General features: G+C 35.1%; 1 protein-coding gene across 1 annotated transcript; it reads right to left on the reverse strand.

Moving 5' to 3' along the window:
* Positions 1 to 1,213: 1,213 nt before the first annotated feature.
* On the reverse strand, positions 1,214 to 9,131 carry LOC120629519 (nucleolin-like). Its single transcript, XM_039898468.1, has 8 exons — positions 9,068 to 9,131; positions 8,332 to 8,553; positions 6,569 to 6,669; positions 6,064 to 6,456; positions 2,755 to 2,959; positions 2,191 to 2,641; positions 1,819 to 1,953; positions 1,214 to 1,351 (listed from the first exon to the last, which is right to left on the reverse strand). The coding sequence occupies exons 2-8, from the start codon at positions 8,544 to 8,546 to the stop codon at positions 1,214 to 1,216; spliced, it is 1,638 nt and encodes a 545-aa protein (XP_039754402.1). The 5' UTR covers positions 8,547 to 8,553; positions 9,068 to 9,131.
* Between the last annotated feature and the right edge of the window lie 1,134 nt (positions 9,132 to 10,265).

The following is a 10,265-nucleotide window of genomic DNA, read 5'->3' on the forward strand; positions in this document are numbered from 1 at the left end:
CGCACTTTGCCAGCGTGTTTGTTTGTATTGACTACGGCCAAAACCCTTCTCATATTGAGAGAAGATCCATGCCCTGCCGGATCGTACATGGCTTAATGATGATGATGATGATGATACTGTGTTTGAGTTCTAGATTCGAACACTGCGTCCAGCCAAACTGTTATAGATAAAAAGATCAGATCCAGATTTCACTGGATTTGAACCTGATACTACGGAATAAGAGAGGATTTTTTTTTATAAATTTGCTGCGATTTTTTCATCATCATCATCAAAAATTCTAAAGTAAACCTAGACAGTAAAGCAAAACTTACTGAATAAAATAATGTTCGTGCTAATGAAAAAAACATGTGTGATTATCTCCATATAAAAATAAGTTAAATAAATAAATAAAGATACTACGACAATACCCATCTAGCCCCAAAGTAAGCGTAGCTTGTGCTATGGGTACTAAAATGACTGATACATATAGACTCTCAGACACTAAAAAACATTCATGACACACAAACATTTTCCAGTAGTGGGAATCCAACACACGGCTTTGGACTCAGAAAGCAGTGGCCCACTGCGCCGATCGGCCGTCGAACTTAGTGCGCATGAGTTATTTTTATTGTGATTATTTTATTGAATTAAAGAGTGTGTATTAGTTGTGTGACTATTGTCCAACTCCGTTCAAATTTATTTGAACTATAAAAAAAAAATTTTGATTAACAGCAACAAATTAGAACTTTTTAGGTACATGATATTTTTTTAAAACCTAACTGTAATACAGACTTAAGAATGAAACACAACCTTTCTTTTAATGTTTATTAATACAAACTATATATAATAATAAATCGAACGAATATGTTTATAAATAGCACCATAAGTTACAACAATAAATGCAGTTTCTGACTATTCCATCATGAGTATCATACAACTTATCAACTATAAAAACGCACCGTTCAAACATTACTTGACTAAACCAAATCCATATTTTTGTCGATTTGCCTATAACAGTGTACAAAATTCTAATTATTAATATTTAAATGATATAGACAAATCAACATAGTCTCCAATTACTATTTTTATTATATTAAAGATATTTTTTTTATCGCTGCATAACATATAGCGGGCCAACGAAATCAAAAAGTATAACATACACAATAAATTAATTAAGCTTAACACAAAATATGTTTGTTTTTCATTTTCTCAAATTTTTCTTATGTGTTTAATTTTATTGCCTGACTACAGGCTGCTGGAGGAACATAGGTTTGGATGCGGACCTCAGTTTCTCTGATACCACGTGGGCGATGCGTGCGCTACGTTGCCAGACCAACTCACGCGTTCTCTCGTGGTTGCTGTCCACACGCACCTAAAATCAAAGACGACTTCACTCGATAAGTGCGTAGTAGAGAATCGTAGATAGTAGTACATTTTATACTTAGATTATACTCAATGTTTCTAGTTTATGACATCTATCGACAATTTTTATCTTCTGTACTGCCTAAGGACCTTTTACCTATTATATTATGTTAACATAAAACATGTTATGAGTGTATATTAAGTATAATATCACTTACTAGTATCACGATGACAAACATTTGACTTATCAAAATGGCATGACTAAAATTAAATTGCACTGGTAAACAATGAACATTGAAAAACCTTAGAGAGAACCCTGAGGTACGCCCTTTTAATAATATACTAATAACTATTTATTAGTAATGGCACTGTAATTATATATATAAACTTTACTATAAAATATATCAATGTAACGAACGCCCATTAAACGCCCACTAAAAATGCAGATTACGAATATGCGATGCTGGTGTTACTGACCTGTTTAGGCTGTAACACTTTTATAGAATGCAAAGTGGCAACTCCCTCGTTGTTGACGCGTAGTGTAAGCTTTCCCATCATTTCCGCGGTTGTAGCTGTGGCTGACTTGATTTCTTTCTTCGCACCTCGCCCAACCTGTAGAATTTAAATAGATTTTCACAAATGCACGTACAAAATCAAAACATTAGATATTTAAATCTAAGTTTACTAATCTACTTATAATAATAATTTAGCAATAATTATATATATAGCAATAAATAATATAATAATTATATATATAGCTATAATTTAGCAAGCGACTTTAAATGTACGGAACAAAATAAACCATAACTTATATTATGTTTGAAGTTATTCTGTAGATAATTTGCTTACCTCCTTCTCAACTCTTAATATGAGCGGACCGACTGCGAAATTGCTCTTTACTGTAGTGTGGTCTGTCATAATATTAACAGCAACGTCACCATTCCTTCTCAAAGAAGACAATCCATACAGTGTACCTTTGGCCCTTGGCTTGCTTTTTTCGGAAGTCTTAACTTTGTTTTTATTGGATGGCTTCTTTGTTGTGGTTTTTGTTGGCGGCTTAGGTTTTGGCTTAGTTGTTGATTTAGTTGGTTTTGGCTTCGGGGTTGTTGATTTTGCTTTAGTGGTTGCTTTCACCTTTGATGCTCTTGATTCAGCCACAACTGGTTCTGGTGTGATTTTGTTAATTTCCTCCTCCTCTTTAACCTTATTGTTCTCTAATTTTTTTTCCGGGATATTTTCACTATCTTTCTTTTCACTGTCTCCTCCACGAGCGGAATTATTTTTTTTGTTTGAAGTTTTCCTGGAAATAGTTATAGCTAATCAAACAAGAAATCTAGAAAAGCTTTGAATGCATAATTAAATTTTCAAAATTTTTCTCTCTTTACGCAATGCTACTTGGAACTTATTTCATACCTTTTGTTTGTCTTCTTTTGGTTCTTCTTCGGCTTTGTCGTCTTTTTGTTTGCATCTATAGGCTGCAATTTTACATTGACTGGGTCGTATGATCTTCTCAATATATCGTTCATTTTTTCGAGAATATTGTCTACAAATCTGTTATATTTAACTATGTAGATTGCAGGTACCGGGGGTTTCTTCACTGGTTCATCGGTCAAAGCACCTGTATTGCGCATGATAAAAATAAGTTATTAATCTGTATTACTATGCTTCATCTTACATCGTTTATGAGACACACAAAAATATTATGTATGTAAGCATATAGTCTTTTTTAAATTAAAAACTTTCATTCCAGTCGATACTTATCAAAAATTGCCTTAAAGGACAACTAAACAATTTTTAGGGAACAGGTGTTGCTGTTTGACTTTCATTTTGCCCTAAAGTAATGTGTAATACTACCGAAACCTTCGGAGTATTAACTTCAGATAAAACTGCCAAGAAAATGTGAATTTCACCATCAGTTTCTTAAATAAACAACAAAAACATGTTTGTAGTATCGACTTAGGTACATCTGGTAGTAATACCGTGTATTATACCCATTTTCACTAAACCTAGGCATCTCCTAAAACGATATTAATGATTTAGGCTTTGTCTATAGTAAAAGAAACGTTTCACCAGCTCTAAGGTGACAACTATTGGTGAACTGTTTATGTTTGCCTAGGAATCTCCTTAGGAGAGCCTAGGACTAGGTGTTACTTATGAAGGCATTGCCTTATACTTTAGTGACAACGGTGATTAAGGCATCGATGCACTTGGTTCTTTAGTTTCAGAGCCTTTTGTGTCATGTTTATCTATCTCATCCGGTCCTTTAGAGACCTTTTCAAAGGGTGATGCAGCCAAATTATTTATATTAGCCTATTTCGTTTTTCAGCGTTTCGTAGTAACAAAGTACCCTTATAGTTTCCTTATGTTCGTCTGTCCGTCCGGGCGTCCTGCTTAGCTCACAGTTTTTTAGAAAGCTGTTTATTATTATATTTCAATATTAGATGCTATATTCTGAATATTATGTTCAGAGTATCGAGAGTATCGAGCCTCCTTCAGTCCGTATACTGTAACAGCACCTACGGAACTCTACAACGCGCGTGGCTCAACACGCACTTCAGCGAATTTGCGCTATATTTATGTAATGTGTCTTCGAATAGGTAACTCCAAAATATATTAAATCGGCCGGGATTCTTTTTTATATATTTATGAAATGTATTCTTAGTCAGAGTCATTTTAATTCAATCTTCAAAACTATGCATTCAAAATATTTTGCAAATATCAACTGGCTACGATGAATGGACAAGATTATTGTTAATCAATTGTTAGAATTAAGTTATCAAATGCTAAACAATTAAACCCATTACTAATTCAGTGTCTGGCATGAGCAAACGAAATTTAATTGGCATACAATAATTTCCAATTTTCTTAAAAAATCTGTGTCCGAACAAATAATTTAGTCATTACATGTGCCATGATATCACGCACCCATATAATAATAATAAGGTATGCGTTGAGGTAATAATTCATACAACACATCTAATTCAGCTCACGTAAAGTGAGCACGCCAACGGCTAACTGTTTCTGGATCTACAAGCCGGTTGAATTCTAATAGACGATACCAATTAATAGGACCAGTCAACGGTGGATTTTCTATTTTCTACACGTAAAAGAAACTACATGCCTGTGCACATTGGAAGAAACTGAATTGTGGAACAGCTTCAAAACCAACACACGTTGGTTCTCGCATAACTTAAAATTGCTACCTATCCCAAATCTTAATTTATCCCAAATCCCTTTAATTTATCTTTCGTATGACTCTGTTTTTGCTATATTCATCGCGTAATTTTTAGATTGTTTAATATTAAAAGCCCTAGATAAAAACCAGTGTCATATATAAGGCATTGCAACTTCTTTCCATGAAAGGAGATTGAAATCGAGCCACAAATTGCTCATGGTGTTTCCGGCGACGAACAAGTTTCATTCAGGTCGAATATGACTCCTCGCGACTCTCCCAGAATTTCTCGACGACAAACACGTAAAAATTTCTCTTTTCGCATCTCATTATCTTGTTTTCACTTGGCCGGACGTTATCACGCAAATTTTAAAGTGATTTCGTCATAGTGAGAGTAAACATTTAGAATTAATTTACTTTCTACGCGCTGCCGAAGTGCTAGGCTCTGTCAAGGTCGATTTCCTAAGACAGGGACGAGCAAGGTTAAAGAAAGTGTCAAGGTTGCAGAAGAAATCTAGTAGGTTCATTGAACTAACTCCGGATGGGAAAGTAAGCGGACGGTAGAAGCGATCCCCGGCCCCATAACATACATCTACAAAACTAGTTGCTCCTTAACAGTCTATAGAACGTAATGTTCGTTTCTAATAGACGTGTACAGGATTTCCAGATTGGTATCACCCGACTATCGCCACTATCACTAGACGAATCGTGACCACCTCGTATGGCGTTTTATAAATTCTTCGACACTAATGTTAGATAGGATATAGGACTAGGGATAAGTTATGATTGTGCGTTAAAATATACATTACATAAATCGGTCAAAAAGCTAATTACATATATTTAAATTTGATATCTTTGTTACTTCTGCGGAATCTAGAATAATTAAATAAATAGTAAAAAGCTGAAAACTATAATATGATATTGTTAAAACATTATATAGATTATATCAGTAATAGGTTTGAAGAGGGAGCTTGTATATAAATATAAGATTCTTGACTAGTATACGTTTATTATTTTTACAACGTTTAAAATTAAATTAAGTACTAGATAATGTCACTCTTATCTGACAAAAGAAACTAGATTCCTGACCGATACATTGAAAATGTATTTCCTACATTTATTTATATTTGAACGCACAAATCACAACATAGGTCATGTATAATAAATTTTACACAAAAATTAGAACAAACAGGTTTATTTCAAAAATTGCCACTGATCTGGTGTGACATGATCTAGACATTAATTTAATTTCAACTTACTAATTTCATACTTACTCATTCATTCATCGAGCACACATCACTTAATAAATAAAATAAATAGAATAAATAAATAGTCAATAAATAGCTAAGCTAAAGGAAGGGACCGTAGGGTCTCTCAGGTGGATGTAGGGGCGCGGCTCGCCCGATGTCCGGGAACTTCTGACTATCTAAACTTTTTGTGTTCGACAGCTGGGGTCGCAATGAATGTCGCTTTCGTTTTCTTTACTTTGATATGGCTAGTTTTTTTCCCACTCTTTTTCGCGTAGGCCGCCTTTAATTTTCTGGACTCACGTGCTTGTTTGTTTCTGCCAAGAGCATCAGAAAGATCGTCGTCCTCATCGTCGTCATCATCCTCCTCCTCTTCGTCTTCATCATCGTCCTCGGGGTCTAGTGCGTCAGTAATATCGTCGTCTTCCTCTTCATCGTCTTCACTGTCAGCAGCAACTTCTGAACTAGCCGCTACGGGTGCCTCGACTTCGGCGCTGGAGGGTTCTTTCTGTCCAGCTTCTGGCTCATCGCCTTCTGCGGCAGCTTCTCCTTCAACTGCCTCAACCTCTTCCGAGGCTGCGACGGCTTCTACAGCTGCAACAGGGGCAGCCGCGGGTCCAGCTGCCTCAGTAAAGGATGGAGCCACGACTGACTGTACACCTGATGGTTCATCCTCATCGTCATCATCATCTTCGCCTAAACAGGGATAGGAAACAATTAATATAGAAATAAAGAGAGAGAACATAAGAACAACGTATTTAAGAAAAAAAATATTTTGCTCCTGGGATAGTTCCAGAAACAATCTTACCTCCTAATATATCGTCAAAGAATCTTTCTAAGTAATCATCATCCTCATCATCATCAGCTTCTTCCTCGTCTTCTTCTTCTTCGTCATCGTCATCATCGTCTGTAACAACGAGCATATTAATTATTAGATAAACAATTTTTAAAAAATTTGCACCCAAATATTGCGTTACTGAAAAGTTATTTCTAAAGGTAAGTGAGGATTTGAAAGTATTTCATACATTTCATTCACCGATAGTATAACGTTATTACTGTTAATTTCGTCAATTATAATACGTATGAGATTTAAGCAATAAATTGATAAAGCTACGTCACACTTATTGGGCAGTAGAACTCATCCATAATACATCTTAAACATGAATAAAATATCGGAACAGTTAATCGCAATCCGCGCTGTGATGCGTGACGTCCTGAGCCTTTCGACTCTAGAAAGCACGGTGGCTTGAATTTCTCAAGATTGAGTATTTCTGTTTGAATTAATTAATTAATGAGAGCACCTGTCACGCTGCGTTCACATTCCGTTGGTTCGCGTCCTGATTCAATGGAATTTATATCGATGACTTGTAACACTTTGGTATTGTATTCAAATGATTATTCCTACCTGAAAGTTTTTGGGTCCGTACTTTCGTTTGATTGATCTTAAATGAGTGATTAAAGAGTGTCTAGTGACTCATTGACTGAAATACTAACTTTAATTACTATTTTCTACTTAGGCTAATCCTCCTTTCTTTATTAATGCATCGATTTTAAAAGTTAGTGTTGTGTTTTACGTTTCAGTCATTATCTTTATCACAATTGATTACATTCACAAAAGTATTCTGAGCAGAGTATTTATTTATATTCGATTAGTAACTTTATTGGAATTAGAAGTTTATCAAATATACAAAAATATCCTCAAAGTAGTAGCTAATTAAGGATTATTTCCTTTAATGAGTGTTATAAAATAATGAAACATGACTAAACGGATAATTTGTTTCCTGATTTTACTAAAATATTTGTCATATTCACTCTTATTAATGTCTCAATTCTCTAAGAAATCAGACATAGAAACGAATAAAGCACTTAGACATACCACGCTTCCATAAAGCGGATTTTAGACAGACTTTCTATAAACATAAACTAACGCCCTAGAGTAACGGAGAAAATAAAAATAAATTTCTAAAAGGTTTATATAAACTCAATCGAAAACTTTATGATCGTCGTCAATCAATGATCGTAATAGAGTTCTATTTATGTCCAAAGGACCCAGGTGCTTAGAAAACGTATGCAGACGATGCATACTAAATGCTAAACTACTTTATTACTTATGATGTTTATAAATAGACAGAAATACTCTAGGTTACCTATTGCTAAAGCGTTCCGCTGGGAAGGAAAATCTTTCAAGTCTCGCATACTACTTTACCGTTATAGCTTTTGCTATTTAACTGTAAAATATATAACCAAGCTTTCCAGTACATTATATTTGCCTACACGTACCCTATAGATATATTTTTGTAATAGTTGTAAGCATTTACTGAAAACTAAAGAAAACCGTAATATCCAACTCACTTTTTGTATAATTTATTATATACTATTAAATTATGGCAATGAATAGATTTGTCCTAGATTTCAATTCTTAGAAAATGCATTTAATTGTATATTGTTACATAGATATTTGAAGAATGAATCATGATTATAGTATTATCAAATATATTGTTTCGAGATGCAATAAATTTTTATTTAAAATGCTTTATATATATATAAACAATTCTTAATTAACTACCTGATAGTGGGTCATCGAGGTCAACGTCGTCATCATCGTCATCTTCATCATCATCGTCATCGTCATCAGACGAAGCGGCGGGAGCGGCAGCCGCAGGCGCAGCCGCAGCTGCTTGCCTTCCCACTTCCTTCACCTCCGATTCCTCAGGCCGCGAGATAGGGCTCGCATATGCCGACAAAACTAAGCAGCATACTGCCGCTAAGAACAATAACGACCTCATCTCGTATCTGAAACAAACAGAGGCCTTTAATCAACGCCGTCAAACCACCGCGATGGCGACAGTGCCAGTCCAGCCACTATCGCAGACACTGTTGCTATCACGATATCACAGCACTAGCACATAACACTGCACTAAATCTCCTAAATTCACTTCACCTTTGTGTTTTCACTGTTGAGTCCTTAGGGCTCTTGCGGAAGAGGTTCCGCCCGCGTCCTTATATATCGGTGTTCGGAACGCTATGACCGAGGCAGGCGATCAGAAACGGTATAGCAGCGGCGTCTTCACCACACTCTCTTTTATAGAGTTACGTCACACACGCGGGGAAGGAAAGTAGTGATGGTAGCCGCGGCGGGCAAAGATCAGCGACCGCGTAGACTTTCACCGGCCATTGATCACAAATCTTCAACTGGACATATTAGCGTATATAACTTAATAACTGACGCATAAGCATTTGCGTGTTTTTGGCGAGAAAACCCACAAATTCCTCTTGTCCCAAAGTAAACTTTTGCAAGAATACTTACAGTATATTTTTTAGATGGTCGAAAAAGAAATCTGATGACGTTAATGGGTGTTGATAAAAGAAACTGGCACATCTGTTCGTATAACTTCTCATCTTTGAGATTCATAGAGCGGTAGGGTAACTACGTTTGACTAATTTATTCAATTTATTTGCCGACTGAGCATGTTTTGTTGGAGAAAAGTGCGCGTGTGGTTTCGGAATCTTTAAACGGTTTTATCATTAGTATGTGGGGACAAGCCCCATACTTTCACTTAAGGTTATGTATGTAAACGTGTATTTAAGTGTAATTGATAACGTAACGTAAAATAGATTGGGAAATATTGCTGTTTCACACAGCCCATTTCGATAGTGTATTGCTTGAATAATTTTAATTTTTGCTGTTAATATAGGAAAAAGGTATATTTTACTTAAATAGTTTGAACTATTTGCACTGATATTTTAGAAACTATTCGCTTTCACTTTCCTTTGAAGTTGTAATAAAAAACTCGGTGTTTTACATGAAATAAAAGAAAGGAAAAGAAACACGAGGAGTCTTATAAAAACTTAAGTATAAAGATGACAATTTTGTATTTATTTCAATCCAATTTTTATAAAAAAATATGACCTTTATACTAGTTCTAATGTCTCTAACCTTTTGAAGAATTGAATTATATGTGGCAAATTTGACACTAAATAGTACAATAGTTTCGTGCGCAGATAACTTAAGTTTCTTGCGTAAATAATCCAATGCTATAAATATAATATTATTAGAACCTTCTCCTGATAGTATTTGCATTACTAATTACAGTTTAGGCGATTACCTACTGTAGGCCGGAATACTGAGAATTTAATGAATTCTGTATGTAAACGAATCCATATAGGAAATCTTTCAATTGAGGGTAAATTTAAAGATGTCTTTGCAACATGTTAAATTTTCAAGGTTAGGTATTTTTATATGAAAACTGTGAGTTATTCTCATACAAACTTTCATCCACCGATATAATACCGCGCTGCACGGCGTCGCATCGCCCGTATGTGCTATTAATGCGTTTATTTCGGCTCCTTAAGATCGTATCGTGATGTTAATAGCCTATGCATAGAAGAAGAAGATGAAGAAGAAACACTTTATTGCACTTACATACAGGAAAAAGAAACAGTGAGAAGTTGACAATAAAATACAATGTAGACATGCAAAGTCGGCCTTATTGCTGCAAGCAATC

This window comes from Pararge aegeria, chromosome 14 (genome assembly GCF_905163445.1).
Source record: "Pararge aegeria chromosome 14, ilParAegt1.1, whole genome shotgun sequence".
In the NCBI taxonomy this organism is placed as follows: Eukaryota; Metazoa; Arthropoda; class Insecta; order Lepidoptera; family Nymphalidae; genus Pararge; species Pararge aegeria.

Bases quoted from the DNA above. Each gene is read 5' to 3' on its own strand.
- LOC120629519 (XM_039898468.1), bottom strand. From the start codon at position 8,546: ATGAGGTCGTTATTGTTCTTAGCGGCAGTATGCTGCTTAGTTTTGTCG. The intron at 1,954-2,190 runs GTAAGCAAATTA...TAAATTCTACAG, and splicing joins TATTAAGAGTTGAGAAGGAG to GTTGGGCGAGGTGCGAAGAA. The intron at 1,352-1,818 runs GTCAGTAACACC...CTTTGATTTTAG, and splicing joins AAGTGTTACAGCCTAAACAG to GTGCGTGTGGACAGCAACCA.